This window comes from Dermochelys coriacea, chromosome 14 (genome assembly GCF_009764565.3).
Source record: "Dermochelys coriacea isolate rDerCor1 chromosome 14, rDerCor1.pri.v4, whole genome shotgun sequence".
NCBI lineage: Eukaryota > Metazoa > Chordata > Testudines > Dermochelyidae > Dermochelys > Dermochelys coriacea.
In genome coordinates this window covers 12,787,424-12,811,682 of record NC_050081.1, presented here as the reverse complement: position 1 = coordinate 12,811,682, position 24,259 = coordinate 12,787,424, and the positions used below count along the sequence as shown (strand labels likewise).

The following is a 24,259-nucleotide window of genomic DNA, read 5'->3' as shown; positions in this document are numbered from 1 at the left end:
GCTTTCAAAAATGCCTTAAACATGTCACTCTAGCTACAGCATCTTTTAAAAATGTTTTACCCTTCAGTCATATTTACTGAAACCTTTAAAGACCAGTAAATGTTGGCTGCAGTACTAATTTGTTATTGAGTATCACTCTGTGTATTCAGCAGTATCGCAGGGATACCTTTAGTGTATCATATAGTTATAGACTTATTGTATTAATAAAAATACATAGAAGTTATGACATGCTTCAGGTCCCTTACCCACCAGAGAGACTTCCTTCAGAATGTGAAAATAAATACCCAGTGCTCATACCTTTATTTAAAACCTATGTTGCTTCAGGTTCTTAATACTTTAATAATTAATCTTCACTAATATAAACACCATTAGAATTTATTTGGTAAGACATGACATCTACATTACCTCTTCTACAGTTAAAATATTTATTTGTAAAACAGGGTTTCTTTCTACAGATTAAGTGCCCAAATCTGCTATCCTTACACAACTGGACTACTCCAATGAGTAAAGACTGTAGACTGGCCAGAGATGCTCGTTATAAATCATTACTGTTCTGCTGGAGACATATGGAACTCAAAATTTTCTCCCTCATCTCTAAAATATATATTAAAAAAAACCAAACAAACAGCTGGACTGGTGAATACCAGACAATTACTGATCTGGGAACTTCATACTTACTAATGCAAGGAATCACAAATAAACATACTATAGCAGAAATGCTGAGCACAATGTATCTACCAGAAAAACGTGCTGAGGATGCATCTCCCTCATGTTTAACTGTTTACAGAGATAATGTTGTGGAAAGAAGTTACTAGAAGAATACGACAGGTGTGGCTGTGCTCAAGACACAAAAATCAATTAAATAAAAAGCAAGTGAGAGCTATTTAGTATTTAAGAACAATTCAGCAATATAACTGGCTATATCTTTGGTTTGACTGTTGCTTTACTCTGGTTAGTGCTTTGGCTATCCCTAGGTTCCTTTTTACATTGTTTAATACTAGTGCTACCAATAGCCTTGACTCTTCACATCTCAGTGACTGTCTCTGTTAGTTGATCTCTCTGACTCTTCTCTTTCTATTGTATGCCATTGGAGAAGTTAATACTTTGTTAAATTGTTTTTAAATTTGGTGTAATATAAATCTTGTCTCAAAGTGGTTCATTTATTAAAGCAAATACCGTATCCTTCCAAATCCAGACCATTAGTGCCTTTTTTGCTTGGTGGTGATTGCCACTTAAATGAAACCCAGAATGGGATTCAGGTATATGTGAAATGTGTGGAAGGATTTCAGTCTAGTTTCCAATGGACTTGCATCTCCATCATATCTGGACATCTTTCTTAGTAGTTTCCTCAGAGAGACCCAAAGACTGACTGGATAGGATGGTGAGCTGGTCTTGCATCCATTCAACAAGATTGGGGTGAGGCATGTTAGAGTGACAGTAAGCACAGGAAGAAAAGGAGGACTTGTGGCACCTTAGAGACTAACAAATTTATGTGAGCATAAGCTTTCGTGAGCTACAGCTCACTTCATTGGATGCATGCTGTAGCTCACAAAAGCTTATGCTCAAATAAATTTGTTAGTCTCTAAGGTGCCCCAAGTCTTTCTTTTCTTTTTGCGGCTACAGACCAAGACGGCTGCTACTCTGAAACCTGTCACTAAGCACAGGAAACTTGTATTTCTCTTGCTTGTTGTGAATCTGATTTGTAGATAGAGGGGCTTCAGTCTCCAGTTCTGATCATCTGACACCATTCCTGAGTGCTAAGAGTCACCTAATATATACTGCTGCCTGTCTGAGTGTTTTGTAGCACTGACGTGTTTCCTTAGCAGACTCCTTTCTTGTTACAGAAGTTGTTCAATGCTTATCTCAGAACAAACCAGGGAACGCTATTCAACCTCCAGATTCAGCACCAGGAATATAAAACTTTGCAGTGATGAGGTCTGAGTTGTAATGCTGAAGAAGGTTTTGGCTATTAAATCTCAGGGGAAAATTGAGGATGTGAACTTTTGCCAAAGTGAATATATACAGAACCATAAGGAGAGAAAGTGAGGGAAGCAAAGAAAGATTGAAGGTCAGACCTATCAAACTCTGGGAGCATGCTGGAGAAGAGAGATTAGTGACAGCAATATTGAACTTTTCTGGAGACACAAGATTTAAAAGCTTTAATTGAAACATCAGCACTTGCCTTGACACTGGGAGCATGGCAATCCTTCTCACAGAAATGCATAACAGTAGCAAGAGTCTCAGACGACAATGTCTATAACTTAAGGAATACTTTTTATTTCCTTTAAAAAAAAAAACAGTAGTACTGGCAGATGCTGGACTTGGCAAACTGCCCAGTCTTTCCCTCTCTTCTCCTTATAACAGGACCAAACCCTGCTTCCCTAATGCTAGTGATGCGAGATATCTCCATATATATCACAGATGACTGAAAACAGAAGCCTTCAGGATATTTTCTTGTTGCTCGAGAAAACAATTTTGCCTTAGTGGGAAATCCATCTCTTCACTTAAGCCTTTCAGAGCCAATGTCTGAAGGGTGTGATACCAATATGTTTCTCTTTTGGTGAAGTTTATTCTTGCTGTTCAGTGTCAGCTTCTCTAATCCTGTATGAACAGTGGGATATGTTCCATGTCTGTGACCTTGAGGCTAGAGCAGGAGGGCTGCTTCCTCCTACCAAATGCCTTGCCAGAATTTAATCTCAGCCTCTGCTTCTAATAGCAGCACTCAGCCTGCATCATCTCTCAAGGAGTGATTATGGGTTATGAGTAATATTTGGGTACAGTAGTCAGGTTTATTTTATATTTACAGAGACCTTGGCTGAGATTTTCAAAAGTGATTTGTGATTTTGCAAGCCCAACTTCTGATACCTTAAAAGAGTCTGATTTTTCATAGAATGCGGATCTCCCTGCCCTCTGAAAATAAGGCCCTATAAGACACATTAGGGTGGGCTCTCAAAATCATGAATCACTTTTGAAAATCTCGGACTTGATTTCTCCTTACCCCGCCGCCTGGTTTTTGAAGCCTTAAACATGGGGAGGAGGATGGTCATGTTGTTTAATGCAGTGAATTTGGGATTCAAGAGAGATGAGTACAGTTTCCTGCTCTGACACAGACTTCCCATGTGACCTTGGGCAAGTCACTTATTTTTTCTCTAGTTGACCTCCTCATCTCGCAGAGTTGTGAGGATAAATTCATTAATTTTTGCAAGGTGCTCAATTACTACGGCAATGTGGGGACACGTAAGTCCCACATAGATTTGCTATAAGCAGATGAACATTGAAAGGATCTTTGCTCATTGATTACTGCTCTTGGGCAATGAACCCCAGCCAAATGTGATTTGTTCTGTCTGAGCCTTTGAGATGTTTAAACTCCAGATTTGAATTTTGCACCTTGAGCACCTGTTGAACATTGAATCATGGGTTCTTCCTGTTTTCTTTTTGAAGTTGCCCTGTTTGTTAGACCTCAAAAGTAAGTTTAGAATGAAATTTTGCAAGTAAAATATAGGTCATAAAAATATAAAGGAAATCGGGCTTAATGACCAACATTCAGTTAAAGAATATGAAATAGTGAACTGTGGAAAGCAGACAGGAGAGCAGATGGGAATTTTTGGAAACTGATGAAATAACAAGTTACCTGAGAAGAATAAGCACAGGAGTGTATGTACTCAAGAGGTTAAACACCCACGAAAGGAAATGACAGGAGAGATGCAATGAACTCTCCTTATCTTTCATGTGATAAGCAGCAGAGGTAGCAAGGGAAGTTTTGATTTATTAAAAAGGAATTTAAAGAAAGCTCAAAAGAGCAGGGGAGGAAAACAAACTTTTGCTGAAGGTAAACAAGAGAGGATATCAATGTACAATGTTTTTAAAATGTTACTATTTTTGATTCATAAAAATAGCAAGATGGATCATTTGTGGAACTACTATGAAGAAGAAATGGGATTGCTCATGTGCATTTTAAGAATAATTTGTTTATTAGTAAGGGATCATATTAATTAAATAATATTACAGCAGATAAACAGGACTCGGAAAATCTATTGAGAATTTTCTCCCACTCCTCCTACTGTTTGTAAATTTAGGGACCAGTCGTCTCATAGAAACTAATGGCAACACTCACTTTTTCTTCAGTGGTGCAAGATCAGGCATCAGGTGCTGGTAAAATGTACCTGCTTGAAAAGCTCCATTTATGCATAGAACATATATACAACACTTATTCAGTGGCAATGCAAGTTCCACTGTCTCCTCCCCATATGCTCTGTGTTCCATCAATGTGCCTAGGTCCTGATCCACGGAGTCCTCTAGGTGTGAGACAGTAATTAACTCTCCTTAGGCCGTTAGTGTATCATAATGCTTAGTATGTCTGCTTGAGGCTGCCAGGAAAGGAGTCTGCTAGAAAGGTTTTGTGATATAGTTATGTATCCAGTGTGACCCACTTCATATCAACCATGGAACAGCTGTGGCAAATGGGGAAAAAAATTAATCTGATTGTAGTCTTTGCTCTATTCACCTGATTTGTATGGGACATTTTAGGATCTGCTTTTCAATAAGGTTGTGAGAAAAATCCTTTCTGTTTTTATAGAAGGCCATTAATGTACCCCTGAATATTTCACTGATTTCTTCCCCCTCAACTGACTTTTTTTTTAAAGCGTCAAGCTAATTAAATACTCCTGCACTTTTAATGTGGATTGTAAAATGTTAATTAAATGTAGTGATAGAATAATGATGGCCGCCACATATAGAGAGAGCACTAAAAAAATTCCAAACCCAAAATGGCATTTCAAAGCTTCCTCTGGGGCCAGAAATAGCTTTCAAGGAGGAGAGAATAAGCAGCATGCTTCGAAGGGACCCCCCCATCAGAAGCAGGCAGTGAAGGGAATAACTTTTCCTCTTCCTTCTCTCAATGCATCTCCCTGCCCAAAAACAATTATTTCTCAAAGATGTGAGTGATTATATGCTTTTTTCTGCTCTGTAGGTATTTTTTCTAAGCTTTCAAAGGTCCCTGGAAATAGGCCTGGCCAGGAAGCAAGGATTAGAAAAACTGTTTTATTGAAATGGCCATACAAATATAAAAGACAACTTTATAAGATGTGAATCTGGACAGTGATCTAAGGAAAATGTGATGGGGGTCAAATTTTGTGCTTTTTAAAAATTGTATTAATAGGGGCCTTTTTTAAGCAAGAAAACCCCATACTTGGAGGTGATTTATTTAAAATCAAATGTGACTTTTATTTTTTCTTCCTGCACTGTGTTCAGATAATGGTGATGGTGGGGCGGGGGTGTCTGTTTCTTTTGTGGGCAACACTCTGCAATTATTTTAGTTTTATAATGTAAAGTCATATTTCTATGGCAGATGTATAATTAGGTTATAAAAGAATTGTTACACACAGGGCTGCCATGGGAGGTTTCTGAACCCATGGGACATTAGAAAGTCCTGGATCTAATTTATCACAATGGTAAAAGAACAGTCTTCCATAGCAGCTAGGTGATTAATACAGTAACTAATTGTTTGCTGTCTCTCATATACTGATTGTTTCTATCCCTTCCAACAATCATCGTCATACTACGTACCATCTCTTTCACCCTCCCCAATTCCTCATGCTAACTGCAATGTTTGGTATACTGGTAAGGATCTTCTGAGGTCACTGGGGTGACCTATGGAGCTCACAGAGTAACATGGTGCAAAGACAGAGCAGCAGCTAAGGCTTAAGAACTGCTCTGATTTCCATGATCTCTGTCAGAAAGAGGTGGACGAAAACTGTATCAAGCATAATGTAGCCTTCAAAGTGCAAGACACTCCAGGGATTATCCTGTATTCCTTATCCATCCTCATCTTGGAGATTTTAGCTACCGGCTGAAATTAGGCACACAAAATCTAAGATCAGGTACACTATATGGAGAATAGGAGTACTTATGGCACCTTAGAGACTAACAAATTTATTTGAACATAAGCTTTCGTGAGCTACAGCTCACTTCATCAGATGCATGCAGTGGAAAATACAGTGGGGAGATTTATATACACAGAGAACATGAAACAATGGGTATTACCATACACACTGTAACAAAAGTGATCAGGTAAGGTGAGCTATTATCAGCAGGAGAGTGGGGGTGGGAACCTTTTTGTAGTGATAATCAAGATGGGCCATTTCCAGCAGTTGACAAGAACATATGAGGAACTGTGTGTGTGTGTGTGGGGGGGTAAATAGGGGAAAATAGTTTTACTTTGTGTAATGACACATCCACTCCCAGTCTTTATTCAAGCCTAAGTTAATTGTATCCAGTTTGCAAATTAATTCCAATTCAGCAGTCTCTTGTTGGAGTCTGTTTTTGAAGTTTTTTTGTTGAAGAATTGCCACTTTTAGGTCTGTAATCGAGTGACCAAAGAAATTGAAGTGTTCTCCGACTGGTTTTTGAATGTTATAATTCTTGACGTCTGATTTGTATCCATTTATTCTTTTACATAGAGACTGTCCAGTTTGGCTAATGTACATGGCAGAGGGGCATTGCTGGCACATGATGGCATATATCACATTGGTAGATGCGCAGGTGAACGAGCCTCTGATAGTGTGGCTGATGTGATTAGGCCCTATGATGGTATCCCCTGAATAGATATGTGGACACAGTTGGCAACGGGCTTTGTTGCAAGGATTGGTTCCTGGGTTAATGGTTCTGTTGTGTGGTGTGTGGTTGCTGGTGAGTATTTGCTTCAGGTTGGGAGGCTGTCTGTAAGCAAGGACTGGCCTGTCTCCCAAGATCTGTGAGAGTGATGGGTCGTCCTTCAGGATAGGTTGTAGATCCTTGATGATGCGTTGGAGAGGTTTTAGTTGGGGGCTGAAGGTGATGGCTAGTGGCGTTCAGTTATTTTCTTTATTGGGCCAGTCCTGTAGTAGGTAACTTCTGGGTACTCTTCTAGCTCTTTCAATCTGTTTCTTCACTTCAGAAGATGGGTATTGTAGTTGTAAGAATGGATGGAAATTGTTGAAATCCTGGTGGAATTCCTCAAGGGCTTCTTTTCCATGGGTCCAGATGATGAAGATGGCATCAATGTAGCGCAAGCAGAGTAGGGGCATTAGGGGACGAGAGCTGAGGAAGCGTTGTTCTAAGTCAGCCATAAAAATGTTGGCATACTGTGGGGCCATGTGGATACGCATAGCAGTGCTGCTGATTTGAAGGTATACGTTGTCCCCAAATGTGAAATAGCTATGGGTGAGGACAAAGTCACAAAGTTCAGCCACCAGGTTTGCTATGACATTATCGAGGATACTGTTCCTGACGGCTTGTAGTCCATCTTTGTGTGGAATGTTGGTGTAGAGGGCTTCTACATCCATAGTGGCTTGGATGGTGTTTTCAGGAAGATCACTGATGGATCGTAGTTTCCTCAGGAAGTCAGTGGTGTCTCTAAGATAGCTGGGAGTGCTGGTAGCGTAGGGCCTGAGAAGAATACTTATTTTAAAATGGCTTCTTTGCAACAAAAAATGTTTTTGACCTCCATCTAGAAAAAATCAGATTTTTTGAAATTTAAACATTGATACACTTCTTAACCGCAGCAAAGTCTGACCTATAGGCAGCCACTTCAATTTCTTAATTAACAATTAGGTCTGATTATTTCTCTTTATGCTGGGATTTTATTCTATTTTATGTAGATCCTTGTACTGCCTTCCTCACCATAGTATCAAAGCACCTTTCAGCAGTGTATTAAGCAATGTTACTAACCTCTGAAGATTGTTCTTTCTCTCTCATCATCAGATTACGTACAGAGTTGTTTTCATGAATCTGCAGAAAGACTGGAAACAAGAACACTGTGAAGTGAGACCTTCCCCACTGATTGCTCAGCATCTTAAATGAAAGTGACCTGATTTTATGTGTGCCTTAATATCGCTTTAGGTGTGTAAATATAGACACCCAAGAATTTTTGCATTCATTTTTAGTGTGCAAATAATACCTGGAGCTAAAAATGTTCAGACTCATCAATTTCCCAAGAACGGGGGAAGGGGGAAGAGTAGACAGGAATTCTGGTAATAATTCATTAAGCTCCTAATCTTAAAAAGCTTCTGTGTAGACAAAGTATTCATCACCAAGATGATACAGTGTTAATGCAGATACTGAAATCTAAGGTGGTTATTTGAGTAATGTTGAGTAAATTTCTTTTCACCAAATGGTCTGCAGCAAAAGTGCTGTTGGCATTGCTGCTAATGGAGGTATACAATGAATTCTCAGATTAAGGGAAACAAACAAATGTGCATTTTTTTTGCTGGGAAGAAGATCTAAACTTCAACTTTTTGTTAAATTCCATTTAAGCCGAAGCTGTCACCTCCATTAATCCATTTTTCTCTTTTATGTTGTATGTATTATGAAGATGTTTCAGTTAAGGTTATGTTTAGTTTTTCACTTTAAAGTATGATTCAGCCTCTTTGTTTCACTTGAAGAACACTTTGTGCCTTTCCAAAATATACACCATCTTTTAATTAATTTTCGTGGAGTGGTTGCATATGTTTGTGCTGGATAATATGCATGCTGAAATAGAGCTGGATGAATCCTACGTTTTCTATAAATTGTTGAGCTGTTGCTGTTTCTGTGTTTTATATTCCTTAATTGGATTTCATTGGGTTTTTTTACTATTTGGGCTGGTAGATGTGGTACATGAATAACCTCAACTGTTACAGAGAATAATGTTTTTGTGTTGGAAAATGTATATAAAACTCTTCATAGCATATTATTGTCTTCTGATATCCAGTAGCTTTGAAAACTCATTTACTGCCCTAATAATGATGACATATTGTAGGACACCTGGTTGTTGATCCAGGCCCTTGTGATATTGCCACTTAGAGTTGCCAGTTGCCTGTTTTTTAACATGAATGTTGCTAAAAAGTTGCTTTTTGCTTTCTATCGTTGGTTTAAAGTTTCCAGACCAGTGGTGAGCTGGAGCCGGTTTGTGCGAACTGATTGTTAAATTTTGAAGCCGGTTTAGAACCAGTTGTTAAAGGGGTGGGCAAACTCCAGCCCACGGGCCACATCCAGCCTGCAAGACTGTCCTGTCCAGCCCGTCTGAGCTCCCGGCTGGGGAGGCTCCCCTGGCTGAGAATCCCTTTTTAATTTTTACTCACCCGACAGCACTTTGGCGGCGGGTCCCTCTGTCGCTCTGGGTCTTCAGTGGCACTTTGGCAGCATGTCCTTCAGTGCTACTGAAGACCTGAAGTGACTGAAGGAACTGGTTCTTCAGATTTTGACAGTTCATCACTGGATATAACCGCAAATTTCCACCAAAGATAATTAGCCATTTCCATTCTTAAACATCCTATGGAGACACATGTACATCTTAGCTTTCAACTAACTCTTCTCTCGGATTTCCAGTAGCCTCATAACCTCACCATTTTGTAATGTGGTTGTATTGTTTGGCAAATTTGTCAACAGGTAGCTCTTTGTAAGCAAATACAGAACTTGGCCAAGGATTGCCCAAATGTAAGATTTATAGGTCTGACAAATAGTTGTAATATACAGATGATGAGCTCATTCTTGCTGGATTTATTCTTTGTTGTTACAATGACTTTGGATCTGGCTGCTGAAAGCACAAAAGCCTCCAATCATCCAAATACAGTTGTTCATGTTGTACATAATAGAGTGCAACTATGTGAGAGCAGACAGGAGTTAAATGGATGGCGAAAAGTGGGATGGTTCTTTCACATACATGAGACTGTAAGTAAAACTCATGGAGCATATGAAAGAAGGATTGTTCCATGGGCAAATGTCTTTTAAGGAAAACAAGCATTTCTCATGGAAGAATAAACACCTAGGTTGACCTTCTTCAAAGCAGACTAGCATAATTAGAATATTTTTCCATTAAAATTAATAGAAGATGTATCTAAATCTGAATCATGGTCTGAGAGATGAAGTGTGTCTGGTCACCTGCTCACATACAGTTAATCAGAATAGAATGATCTGTGCTAGAAGTCTGTATGCTGCACAGTTAGGCTCACGCTTAGTATGCACCTGAGGAACAAAGTGGGAGAGAAGAGAGAATAAATATCCGAAGATTGATACAAATGACAACTATTGGAATTGATTGTGGGAACACAGTGTTTACTGAAATAACATTGACTTGGTGCTACTGAGGAGGCTATTAGTGTTGAGACAAGTGACTCTGGCTGCATATGCTATTTAACCAAAGAATGGTCCATTCTAGAAGGCAATGTAATAGGCTTCATGTGAAAAAAAGGGAAAATCCTGGAAGACCCAAGGTAGCATGGTAAAAGCGTGTAGGGGAAAACAGAATTAGAAGTTTGACGCCATCTGGGCAGTGGGCATGAGACCCTAGAGGAAAGTTGTGCAAAATAATATACAAAAGCTGAAATGCACTTACAAAAGAAGTATGCAAGCATGCAAAGGCAGCACATAAAATGAACAGTATTTGTATCAGAAAAAAGGAACCAGCTATAGTATACTATCTGAGAATGAGGCCTATCTTTCTTGATTGTGACAATGAAGTTATTCTGAGAGCATATTTATTGCTGCAGATGGCACTGTTTTTATGTGATACTTTAGATTAGGCTCAGATTGATAACCAGAAAATCTCGAGTACTTCACACACCTTAAAATGAATCTTGAAATTTCTTTAAATATTAATGCCTTCCTTCTAAGGTGAAAGATGACAGTACAGACAAGGATTTAATGGACTGATTTTATATTAAAAAGAGAGAAATAGAATATGAATCCCAAATCTGTTGCTCATCATACATTTTTAATTACTCCTCCTAGCAGTATGTTTCACCCCTGAAACCTGGTCAAAATTCAGTGCATGCATATCTGCATCATGTGGACAAAGCAGAACAATTCCAAAATTTTGCAACGCTTGTCTGCTACCTTTTGTGATACTGTCAAAGGTGGAGGCAGAAGATCAGAACTTAAAGGACTCTGGAATTATATCCAAGATTAACTGGAGCAAATGGAATGCTGCCGTAGTGCCAGTAATGAAAAAGAGTGGGGATGTCTGTATCTGTGGTGACTGGCCAAGGTTTCCATTAACCCAGCATTACATCCAGATCAGTATCCTTTACCCAGAATAGAAGATATAGTTGCCTCCTTAGATCGTGGCAAGCATTTCTCCAAGACCAACCTGGCCCAAGACTATCTACAAATGGAAATATGAGACAGTGAGGGCCATTAGAGGGCTCACAAACTCTTTAAAGGGTTACTACCCAATTTCTATGCACTATGTGGGGAAACTAACATGAACCTTTCTCAACCCCAAAGTAATTTTTTTTCATGTTTTTCTCTGGTTCTAGGTATTTACTTTGTAATGAGCATTCAGAGTAGCTTGAATTTGGCTTGAACGTTAGTAGATGTCTGCACTGGATCAAGTGATGCATGGTAAGTTGGCCATTAAGTCAATGTTGTTTTAATACCTCCCTGTGGGAGGTAACTGCTGTCTTAATACCCTTGGGTATCAGAGTAGCAGCTGTGTTAGTCTGTATTCGCAAAAAGAAAAGGAGTACTTGTGGCACCTTAGAGACTAACAAATTTATTAGAGCATAAGCTTTCGTGAGCTACAGCTCACTTCATCGGATGCATTTGGTGGAAAAAACAGGGGAGAGATTTATGTACACACACAGAGAGAACATGAAACAATGGGTTTATCATACACACTGTAAGGAGAGTGATCACTTAAGATAAGCCATCACCAGCAGCGGGGGGGGGGGGGGAGGAAACCTTTCATGGTGACAAGCAGGTAGGCTAATTCCAGCAGTTAACAAGAATATCAGAGGAACAGTGGGGGGGGGGGGGGTGGCCCCCCCGACTGTTCCTCTGATATTCTTGTTAACTGCTGGAATTAGCCTACCTGCTTGTCACCATGAAAGGTTTTCCTCCTTTTCCCCCCCCTGCTGCTGGTGATGGCTTATCTTAAGTGATCACTCTCCTTACAGTGTGTATGATAAACCCATTGTTTCATGTTCTCTGTGTGTGTGTACATAAATCTCTCCCCTGTTTTTTCCACCAAATGCATCCGATGAAGTGAGCTGTAGCTCACGAAATCTTATGCTCTAATAAATTTGTTAGTCTCTAAGGTGCCACAAGTACTCCTTTTCTTTTTTCAGGTTGGTAGCTAGCAGGGACACCATGATTTTCTTCAGGATGTGGATTCAAATTCTAATCTTAGTTTCATTGACTAGTGTAGCTCCACTGAAGTCAGACAAGTTATTCCAGATTTACAGCAGCATGAGACCTGAATCTCACTGGCCCATGTTGTTTTGCTGGCTTTTAGTCTGGTGACATGGGGTATCGTAACAGCCTATCCATCTATTTTATCTTTATTTGATGGCATGTTCCCTCAGGCTAAGCAGAGTCTGATTGTGGAAGACTTGGTTTTCTTTCAGACTTGAAGCGCCAGGCACTAGTCTATGCAGATGAGCCTTGTGCAAAAGCATAACAATCTTGATTGCCAATTACAAAATTCTGCTGGTAGCTTGCCATTTGAATGATTTTAAATCCTTGCCCACAGAATTCAGACTCTCCTTTACCCTTTGGTAAAGATTCCTTTAAGAGAGATTGTATTTTGCACTCTTTAAAGAGAGGAATTCACAGAACTGCCTCTCTACCCACCCCTGTTGAAATGTTCATTTGTAAATCAGTTGACAGAATGTCAGTGCTTTAGTTTTTAATTCAAGCATTTCAACTGAACATCTTCATCAGAAGAGCGAGGACAGTGCTTGGATGAAATTTCATTTCTGTGGCTTTGTCTTCAGTACATGGAACACAGCGTAGAGCATAAATGTTTAATGAATGGGGCCATCAGTCTGGCAAAACTTTGGCACCAAATGTTGTTCCTTGTTACTGTCAAATTTCAAATTATGCCTGAAAGGAATCAAGACCTGAAATCAACTTCCCTTGCTGCTGTATTATTGTGTCATTAAAACGGAAATAAAGGAGAGAGGAAAAGGGAGAGTTGATTTCTCTTTGTTCCTATCACATTTTCTAGTGTATTTTGCAAGCATTTTTTTTCAATCGTGCTTCTGTCTCTGTCTTTCTCATTCCCTCTTTATATATTCTCAAAACAGGTTTTTTCAACTATTTTAATAATTAATATGCCATTTCCCCAATAACTTCTCATGTTGACCTAATATCTAGGACTATACAGTAGAGATGTTCAAGTTATGAAAATGCCCAGGATCACCTTTCTGATGTGTAGTTTGCAATTGCTTATTTCTCCAGGGTAATCTGGTCTGTTATCCAGGAGCCTTTGGAGCATGGGGAGTTTGGTTTTTAAAGCCACCTATCTAAACTATTTGTGCCAAAGGGCGAGGGGGACATCTCTTTCCCCTTTTCAAATGGACGAACTGCATGCAGAAATCTTGAGGAAAATCTTGCTTAGACTTGAGACATAAATGGTATCATCTCATTTTCTCCCTTTAGGCCTGTTGATTTTTAAATCCAACTTTAGACATCAATACTAGCAAATTTCCATATGGATTCTGATTCCCCTCCATTCTCTAGGCTTTGGAAATATCACTTCAGTTTTAAATATCTTTCCCATTACTTTCCTTTCTCCTGTTAATGATGACACAAACACTGTACAACCAAATGTGATGTAAATTTCCCAGAGTTCATCCTTATTCTGCTAACCTTTCCATATAGTTCTCTGCTCTCCCTTTTCCCTGTACTAAATGTTGGGCTCTTACTTTTTCTGTAGTTTTCTTGCATTTAAAATTTATAAAACAGTTTGGTATAATATCTACAAACTGCAGTTCGTTTATTTATTTTTTTGCTCAGCTTTACCAGCTGCTTAACTCTGAATTTATTATAGAGATGGGCCTGAGTCAAAATCTCATGTCTAAACCTGGTTTTAACACTGGTTCACTTTGGAATCTGAACCTGCATCCAAGGCTGAATGTCTCCGTTGGCCCTTATATCTATGTCCATAAAAACTACATTAAGATGGACGTAAAAGAGTGGATCGGTTATTTATGGATAAAAATAAATTACTGGGATGTTGTAATTATCCCCAAATCAACCATAATAAACCTAGGAAAGCCAGAATAACAGTTACCTTACCATGTTTGGATTTATTTTAAGGGTAAGGTAAGAAATGCAAAGTTAAGACATTTAACAACCTTAACTCTGCCCTGTAGTGGTATCGTACAAAAAAAGTATGGTTAGGATTCCCAACCCAAGTCGCATTCCTGCTTCTCTCAGCATTCCCCTATGGGTTCTATCAGCAAGTCTGCATCTGATCTGTGTAGGATTTTTTTTATATAACTCAGACCTTTGTCTTAGCACTCTGCCATTTCAGTTTTTCATTTGGCACTTTCAGTCTCTTATCACTGTGGCCTGAGAATGCACTGCTATCTACAGGTCTTGTTGATTGGCTATAGATATTGGGGGTTCCACTTCATGCCAGGTTATGCCTGTGTAATGACATTCTGTATCTATGCTCAGCTCTGTTTGATTTTGGAGAGAGAAGCTGCAAAATTGGAATCATGATCTATATGTTCCCAATGTTTATGGGTATTGGAGTTCAGAGTTTTGATTTGGCCCATGGTAAGGGGCTGCTCTGATTTGTGAATCCAGATATGAACATACCCAAATGATCATGAGCTGTAGTTTGGACTATTTCTATCATTTAAAAAAAATCTTGCTGATATGGAATCCATTAGTTTGCAAAATGGATTTGGAAATGTTGACAAATGCATTTGCGATATCCCCATGTGATTACTGCATTTCTCTATTTGCAAGCTTCTATATACCAGCTTCACTTAATCCAAAGCACAGCATGAATCGCTGGGAACAGCATTTTCTATCATATCATTTCTTCTTTCTAAAATCCCCTCAACTAGCTTTCGGTGAAATACCAAAAAGGTTTTATTACTTATTAAAAGTTTCATAATGGAGACCTGGCTTATCTTTACTACCTTCTGTCACCAGACAAACTCAGATGAACAGCTGCCAGCTATTTCACAGATATACTGACAGCAGCAGGTTGTAACTTACAACAGGTGACACTATGGAATGATGGCAAACTGCCACTCAGTGCCCCATGCAGCGGTGTGTGTAGCTCTCTGTCCAATGCCACTTGAAATTGGCATCGCCCTTTTCCGCCTCAGGATTAATTTCTCACATTTAAAGTCAGTGGGGTTGCAGAAGTGATGATGATTGGTTGCATTGAGTCCAGGTGTTCACATTTTTATCTGGTTTCAGTACTCACGAACTTTGACACTGTAGTGTATATTTTCAATTTAGGATAAGAACATGTACACAAATCTATAGCTAAGAAAATAATACTGACCGCCATATAATTGAGTGTAGCTAAGCAATAATGTGTATCTAGCTGATGTATTTATAATGCACTTTTCACCAGCTGGGTGCCATGCACACTATAAACAATTACATCAATTCCATCCTCACCATTCAACCACTTATGATGCTTTCTTAAAGCGGCCTTTTTTTCTTGCTTGTTTGTCTCCAAGAGAAATGCTGCTAGCTGCTGTTCCCCTGTTGTTATTGAAGGGAGGTCTGTGTAAAGAGAGGCTTTACACTGTGCCCTGACTGCAAAATTGGGCTTATCTTGATATTTGGTGACAGGGAATTCCACACCCTAGGTTCAGCCACTAAGAATACTTGGCCCCTGATAGTTTCACCTTTGGCTCTATCAGATGCAACATCCCCATTAGGATCACAGCTGTCATGACAACAACAAGGAGTCCGTTGGCACCTTAAAGACTAAATAAATCTGTTAGTCTTTAAGGTGCCACTGGACTCCTTGTTGTTTTTCTGGATACAGACTAACAAGGCTACCCCCACTTGACAGCCGTCATGGTAGATCACAGAGAGAGGGATGATTCCTGGTTAGTTGAGACCCAACTGATTAGACAACTTTAACATTGGTAATATACAAGAACATCAAAAATATGCACATGTGAACTTGTTAAACACATTTATTGAGTTCTTGACAGTAACCAAACACAGTGAATGACCATTATAAACAAGAAAAAAGGCATTAGCTTTAACTTGGTCAGCTCCTGCTACATCTGTAAAGAAAATATATCCCTTCCAGCAATTTACAAGGTTGAATTTGTATGTCTCAATAATGGACTCAAACCGGGAAATGGTAATTTTAAACTAAAGCATTTTTCAGTTGCCTTCTGCTTCTGGAGCCTAATTTTTCTTAATGATGAACCATAAAATGGAATTAAAGTTATACTAGCTTTGTTAAATACATTCCTAATTGCCATTAACTCAGTTAAACTGGCTGCAAACAAAGGAAGTAAAAAAGAAAAGGAAAGCTGCCTCAAGTGCTAGGGGCTTTTCATTTCAGAAAGGAAAAATAAACCAAAGCAAGTGTACTAAATTAATTTGTTAAACACATTTATTGAGTTAATAGTAACCAAACACAATGTATGACCTTTGTAAAACAAGAAACAGAAAATGGATCATTTCTGATTTTGGCAAATCCTACTACAGATATGTGACAAAGGGGGATATATTTCAATTTCTTTTATATTCTGCTGTGATATATTTACACTACTTATCTCTCAATGTCTGTCCTTTTTTAATTAAATAAACAGAAGGATCATAACCGAGAAATAAGTTTCCTCTACAATCTTCTTGTTCTGTCTTGTCAGTATCCATTAATGATAGGGATATAATGAGAGCTTTCCAAGGATTACTTGGCACACAGAACACAACTCCACTTTGATGCTGTACGGAGCCACTTTTTTTTTTCTTTTGAAGGGGAGGAAAGAAAGAATTTCATATGTACAAAGGCTGAAAAGTCTTTCTTTGTGAAGCTAAATTAGTTCAGGAAAACTGTATCAAAATTGTAATCACATTTACTGTAGTTATTGTCTCTTTCTTTTTTTTATTACGATCAATCATATGAATGAATTTTTAGTTACGTTTCCATCTTGGCAGCTTTTTTCTTGCAGCATGTTTGCACATACTGTCATGAATCCAAAGAGTGAATGAGACTGGATGCATTCTAGATTATGTCAATTCACAGTAGTAGCATTCCACTGAGGTGAGGAGTTCTTCCTGTTTGTCTTAATTACTTGAGGAGCCATTCATTTACTGAAAGAAAAGTAGTAACAGTTATACTTTACAAAACACCAAATATAAAATTGCTGATTTTTAAAATTAAGTGCCTTCAATGTTTGTATTTTATAGAAAATAGTTGTTGAGTAAGTTCAAAATTATGAATTGAGAATGTGGCTCTTAGTCTTACCACTAGACTAGAGCTGGTCAAAAAATTTTAAATGAAAAATATCTTTTTCAATAGGAAATTATTATAATTTTTTAAATTGGAAAATGAAATATTTAGTCATGTTTTTGCCTTTTTTCAGAATTTTTTTTCCTTTCTACCCCTTCCTCACTGCCTTCACTCATTTTTCAGTGGAAAAGATGCATCCGATGAAGTGAGCTGTAGCTCACGAAAGCTTATGCTCAAATAAATTTGTTAGTCTCTAAGGTGCATCCAATGAAGTGAGCTGTAGCTCATGAAAGCTTATGCTCAAATAAATTTGTTAGTCTCTAAGGTGCCACAAGTACTCCTTTTCTTTTTGCAAACTGGAGTGAGGTGTTATGATGCTCTGCATCATTGTAAAACTTCTCAGATTTCAGATATTCTAAACTTGATCGCTGAAATCTGACACTTGCATTCAGACCCTATCCCGCCTATTTATATATTGATTCACTTTGATATGTCCCATTGTACACTGCTACTAAAACATTATGTAAATCAAACAAGAATCCTCCGAGGAAAGGAGCTCTACATAGGTGTAGAGATTATTGTTCTGGAGAGGTTTCGGAGTAGCAGCCATGTTAATCTGTATTCACAAAAAGAAAAGGAGTACTTGTGGCACCTTAGAGACTAATTAATTTGAGCATAAGCTTTTGTGCATCTGATGAAGTGAGCTGTAGCTCATGAAAGCTTATGCTCAAATAAATTTGTTAGTCTCGAAGGTGCCACAAGTACTCCTTTTCTCTTTTTTCTGGAGAGTGCCTCATGTAAAACCTACCTCTGTACTGTAGTTTCTGTGCTCTGTTGTTTGGACAATCTTTACCCTGTAAACTAAAATTGATATTAGTTCGGATACATCGATTGTTGAGAGGCTGGACTGGTCTGAAATTGTCACTCATGCTCAGAAATATCTGTGATGGCTGATTCTGGCTTAGCAGTCGTAAAGAATGCATCTGTACAAAACACAAAACAAGGACCTGTAGTATTATTCTTCACTCTAAGTTAAGTAAACAATATTGAAAGCTATTTAGATTAATCATTATATGCAAAGTATACTAACAATATTTTTGTGATTTGGAATTTAGGGTGGGTTGACAGAGATTCAGTTTATACTAAACATATCTTTAGACCCATGGGCAACTGGGATACCTTAAGTAAACACAAAACCATTTCCTTTGTGGTCATGATCCTGTTTCTCTAAGCCCCATTGTAAAGAGAGCCTTTGTCATGAGGGAGCTTTGGCTGACCAGGAAGTAAATGGAATCCATAGTACTAGATAGTGGCAGCAGATGCAGAGAAAGGGAATTTGGTGAATGATGAGAGAAAATTGCCCAAAGATGTTATGGTAACTACTCTGGCTTGCTATTGAGAAGACAGCTCTGGGTGAAAGTGCCCAAGTACTGGTTATGCCACAGAAATCTGAATGCAGAGACTGATTGGCATCACATCTGTATTTTAGTGCTTCTGGAAGGAATGGGACTTGACAGTCTTGGAGACTAAAATCTTCTCTATTCACTAAAAGATCTACCTTGGTCAACCTTGGTCAGTGCAATCTTCCTTACATTGCCCTCCTAATGAGCTTTGGCCTTGACCTGGGACTCCTTTATGGGATAGTCTTTACCTATCATGACTACTAACAAAATTGCCAATTTTCAAGGTGGTATTTGTAGGGTGGGCAAAAGTCCAGCAGCTGGTTTGCAAACGACCAAACAGCTATCCATCAACGATGACTTTTGAAGTGGCAATCTAAAGGTTAAAGAGCATTTATTCATTACCATTTCCTCCTGGTGGCTACCTCATTAGTTAGAGTAGTGCGAAAGTGGGGGAATCTAATGAGCTTGGAGAGTTTTGAAGAGAACTACACTGGTAGGTGTGTTTTGCATGTTATAGAAGTGCTAATGACTTAAAGGGAAATCTTGCGCCTTGCATCAGTTCTCAAGTTTGAGTATACTGTATAATTAGTATGTATTCCATTAAATCAATTTGCAGTATGCATCTAACCAGTAAAGCCTGACAAGGAGCAGCTACCATGAGATGATGTCCTTTGAGTACCAGTGTAGGCTATAGAAACCTTTTGATCTTCATTTTCTACTAAACAATTTACATTATTGTTGTAATAACGTAACAAAAATACTTATTGTAGAAAACATGCACGTTCGTTGGGAAGTTTAGTATGTATAATGTGTACCCATTTTCTCTCAACTGCCTCCCCTAAATTACTCTACCCATTTAGAATAAAACAACAAATTGTATTCCCCAAACCCATGCACAGTTGGACAGAATTAATACAATGCAGTTATAATACATTGCATGCTTTCGGTAGCATCTTATTGGCAAAGATGACAGGATTTGAAGCCCCAATGTGATTTCTGAGCCCTGATTTCTAATCCTTTATTTCATTCCTTTGACTAGATAACTTCTGCTATGTTAGCTGGAGCTGCTGTACTCTGGGGGAGGACAGTCTGTGTTTCTAACAGTTCTTGAGGATTCTACCAGGTGAGAAAACAGCTCTAAGATCTGCTTAGGGCTCGTAGGATTTTCACTAATGGAGGCTACACTGGGTATGAGGTGAATCAGTGAATCCCCTGGCTGACATTGCCACCTGTCACACAGTGGTTGGCCCCAGTAAATTAAATAGGTTCAGTGCTCTGCCAAAATAGGCTCCCATTTGGGCAATTAAGAGGGCAGGGCAGTACCTGGGGGATAGAAAGGACCAGGCAGAATCTGATAGAGGGAGACCCAGTGAATCAGAGCTATCTGAGTGAGTGTCAGGAAAAGGCATAGGTGAGAGCTGCCAGAGCCAGAATGCATTTCCTGCAGGGAGGGGGAGAGACTGAAGCAGGAGAGCAGCAAATGGGATTCGCCAGCTGACCTCTCCAAGCCAGAAAGCCTGGGCTGGAAGGCGAAAGTGAGGAGGAGGGAGCAGAGGGAGGTGCCTGTTGTCTCCTAACCAAGAGAGCTGATGCTGAGGACTAGAGAGGGCTGAAGGCAGGGGTGCAACATAAGTGCTTAACCGCTTGCATCACCAGAGAGCTGGGCCCAGGGGATCAGTGAGAGGGCTGGGGGAGTGAGGGATGCTCCTCTGGCCAGGATGATCTCCCAGCAGAGATGCTGTGGGGGTTCTTGCTGGGAAGAGAGGGGTTGCACTTGAGCTGAAAAGGCTGGGGTGGCTGTCCTGGCAAAGGGACAGAAGGGGACTAACAAGGAGCCTATGTGTGGTGGAAGACACCAGAATATGATGAGGATGCATTCTAAGCAGAGAGGCTGGGGGTGGCTTTGGTGCTTTTCCTGCTGAGAAGAAAGGGGTTTTAAGGACAATGTGGACTGGGGATGATATGGACTATGTTTTGGGACTTTTGTTACAGACTATTAGAACTATGCTTTGGTAACAAACCAGTCCCAAGGAGGGATATTATTTAAGCAAGGGAGCCTGAAGTGGAGCTCTTGGGTTACTCTGAGAAGGGAAAGTGACGCAGGTACACTGGTAGTGCTGCGGCCTGCTGCCAGAGGATGCCACCCTCTGACCCCCCCATTTCCCAGGCACCCACACTTGAAGATCAGCTGTTCGTGGCGCTCTCAGGGGGGGTTGAAAGCAACTGAACCTGTGCTGCCAAGATTTTCCACCAATGTGGTCCCCAGCTGGCCTACATAATGGAATGAATCTAGCGCCTACTGCTTGCTCTATGCTGCTGCTACCTAACAGTAGCCCTCAATATGTCACTCCGGAACCAAAGGCCTATCTTCCATATTTTTGACACACATGTTGGCATCAATCCTGCCATCTTTTTCTGAGCCAGAAAATGTAGACTGGAGCCTTCCCCAAAGGCTCTTTGTCCTAGCTCGAGTCCTATTGCATAAACTGGCTGCCACAATCCCTCATCAGACCACAATCCTCACTCTTCTAATGTTCTTATCTTTTCTGACCTAGTATAGGAGGGTCCCAATTATGTTTCTGCACTTGCGTATTTTTTAGTAATTCTAGCACCCCCTTGTGCAGAAATTACAAAACAAACATTGTTTAAGATACAGTATCACACTAAACCAAAGAGAGAAACATAATTTCAAATATGATGCTACAAAAATATATATTTAAAATATGTATTCTTCTGATGACATTTACTAGGTCCATTATGTTCGTTTTAGTTTACCTGCATCCTTGTTATGTAGACAGGTTTGTTCATTATTATCCAACTTGCTGTTTCATAGCAGGGTGGAATGGTCATGGACCCATCATATGTAATGAAACTAGAGGTCTCGGGATAAAGTTCCTCAATATTAAGTCCCTGCAGTAAGTATGCATCATCTAGAGAATAAAGGGGAAAAATGATCTAGATCAAGCAATATTTTCACATGACAAACTTTTGTTGCACATGCCTTTTACTCTAGAATCTCAACCTTAGTTTTACTGAACTAGAAAGTCAAATGAATATACATTGTGCTCTGTACAAATTGACTCTTCAACACATGGACATTAACAGATATTATGATTTTAATATAGTAACTTTGCCCTTAGATGCTTGCTCCCAGCTTCTGTTGATTTCAGTGGGAGTTTAGCACAAGCATTTGCAGTGAGAATTTGGCCCTGTTTTAGGTATTTGGGTTTAAAGCTGGTTGAAGTTGTATTTATTGATTTGGATGCAGCAGCCTTTGGAGAATGCAGACTCTCCATATTTTTGGAGAGATGAATAATTTTTGCTCAACAAAACCATGGGAACACCAAGAGCGTTAAAGCTTAATTACCCTTGTTTGAGAGAAAACATTGTTCCGCCTTGTTAAGGTTAATGTATGATGATAAAGCTGCTCAGTGAAGCCTGCTGTCCTTTAATGAGCACACTGGGAGTGGTTGCAGTATACACTTGGAATGCTCAAGTAGGAGGTGAGAAAATACGCTGTAAAGAAACTTACTGGCCTTCCCACTTTTTTCATATCCTCTGTGGTATTAATGAGGTATCCCTTTGTAGAAGACTGCAGAGTATGGACATGTGATAGCATCTGATTAGAAATTGATATAACTTTTAGGAGTCCTCAAACCTGCTATATTGTATGTATTATTGCTGTTACATAACACTGACTCTACAGCGCTTTCTGCAAGTCTTTCAAAGCTGTAACTCTGATTTTCCAGGATTCTCTGCAGCATTTCAGACTCCAACAGTTCCTTACTAGTTGTTATGCTGGGGTACTTTACATTTAAACTTGTCAACTGTCTTCTCTACCAATATGATGCATCACTGAGGAAGCTGGTCTGGTAAGATGAAGTAATGGTGAAATCTCAGTGGCTGCTTTCAATTGCATGTAGTGTGTTTGGTATGGTTCTTGTGTTAAGCAAATACTATGTGGGCAAGGAAAGTGTGCTGCCATGCTGCAGGTTAAGTACATTTCTTCTCCTTTCAGTAAATGAAAGGACCTCACATTGACATTAACGGGGAGGTATGGAAGCAAATGCAGTGGAAACCAAATGATAAGGGTATGTCTATACTACCCACCGGATCAGCGATCAATCCAGTGGGGATCTATTTATTGCATCTAGTCTAGACACGATAAATTGACCCCCCAAGTGCTCTCCCGTTGACTCCTGGACTCCGCCGCCGCGAGAGGCGCTGGCAGAGTTGACGGGGAAACGGCAGCAGTTGACTCACTGTAGTGAAGACACCGCAGTGAGTAAGCCTAAGTACGTCAACTTCAGCTATGTTATTCACGTAGCTGAAGTTACATAACTTAGATCAACCCCCCTGCCCCCAGTGTAGACCAGGGCAAGATTTCTGATCATGTGCTTTAGACTGAGCTCTCTAGTCTATCACTTCTAATCTATATCAGAATGGTCATGACTTTCCACTGAGTTTATATGAAGTTTCCCATACAACATTTATTGTAAACTTAACTAGAATAAAAACAGCATGTTAATGAGCAATTAATTTACAATCAATACATCTTTTAGACAAGCTATTGAAAAAAGAAAAAGGGGGGGAAGAGTTCTTGAAACTGTAAATATATTTTTGTGTTCACTTTTAAGAAAGTTATGAAATTCAAGCTAAATTTTAGCTTTTATTAGCCAAAGTGTTCAGTGTAGACGGCTTCATCTTAAACAGCTGAGAAGTCAGGCAGTTACTTCGTTTCACCAGTTGCACTCTTTTCTATGACAGCAGCAGAAATAGTCATGAAAGTGTGGTCAAGCATGTGAAGATTCAATGGAAGTAAATGACTTGAGTCTTTGATTCAGCTGCAGTATGTGTGTCATAGAAGCCACATTTCTCCAGGTGTCAGTCATGAAGTATATCAACTTACTTTATTTATGCTCTACTTTGTGTCACTAGTATAATAAAATCTGTACCTATTGTTTCAATATCCTCATTTGCAACATTTTTTACATAAAATGTCCTTGATCAGCATTCATGGTATTGCACAATTAACAAACAACCTCCACTCCTTCCTCCTCTATTTCCCTCTCCTACCCTCCAAAAAGAAAGCAATGATCAAGGAAGCATGCAAGTGCTTAAAAAATGTGATATTTCATCTCCGTTTGAGAGATTGCTGCTAAAGGATATGGCTTACTCAGGCAAAATACCTGTTCTATGTTGTGTGGGAGAGGAAAAAAAGACCCTTTTGCATCACAAACTCCTGTCTCAGGCAGTAGATGGTTGGAGTGCCCAGGGAATGCAAATGTGATGGCTGCTATCTTGACCAACACACTGGGGATTTAGGGAGCTAAATGCATGAGTTGCTACAGTATGAACTAAACAGTGAAGTCTCCCTAGCTGGGACTATATAATTCAAACACCAGTGATTGGGTAGAGACTGGACACATTCATCAGTGGGTTACACAAGATCAGGCCTGATATCTATTTAAAATCCGTTCAGACTTAATCTTCATTATTTCAGGAAAGATGTTTCCACAGTGTACTTTCTTGGCTGAAAGAAATCTGAAGTCCCACCCCTCTTTGTACTTGAAGTCAATATGAATGCAGTTCTATATATCAATTGTCGGGTCTACTAATAGAGTGGAACACACTATTACTCTCACCTAGGTGATTGAGTCTATCATCT

At 39.4% G+C, this 24,259-nt stretch overlaps 1 protein-coding gene and 1 long non-coding RNA gene across 5 annotated transcripts in view; one reads left to right on the top strand and one right to left on the bottom strand.

Annotated features, from left to right (window-relative positions):
- The window catches only part of LOC122456587, a 177,169-nt gene that overhangs the window by 131,000 nt on the left and 21,910 nt on the right, over positions 1–24,259 (top strand). The window contains exon 7 of the long non-coding RNA XR_006275534.1: positions 11,274–11,358. This is a non-coding gene — a long non-coding RNA (uncharacterized LOC122456587). The remainder of the gene's footprint in view (positions 1–11,273; positions 11,359–24,259) is intronic.
- Positions 16,706–24,259, bottom strand: part of CA10 (carbonic anhydrase 10) — a 343,800-nt gene continuing 336,246 nt past the window's right edge. For all 4 annotated transcript variants that reach the window (XM_043496470.1, XM_038371154.2, XM_038371155.2 and 1 more), the window contains 3 exons: positions 21,367–21,521; positions 17,997–18,171; positions 16,706–17,049 (listed from right to left, as the gene is read on the bottom strand). In XM_043496470.1, coding sequence (XP_043352405.1) covers positions 17,027–17,049; positions 17,997–18,171; positions 21,367–21,521 — 353 coding nt within the window. In that variant the 3' untranslated portion in view covers positions 16,706–17,026. The remainder of the gene's footprint in view (positions 17,050–17,996; positions 18,172–21,366; positions 21,522–24,259) is intronic.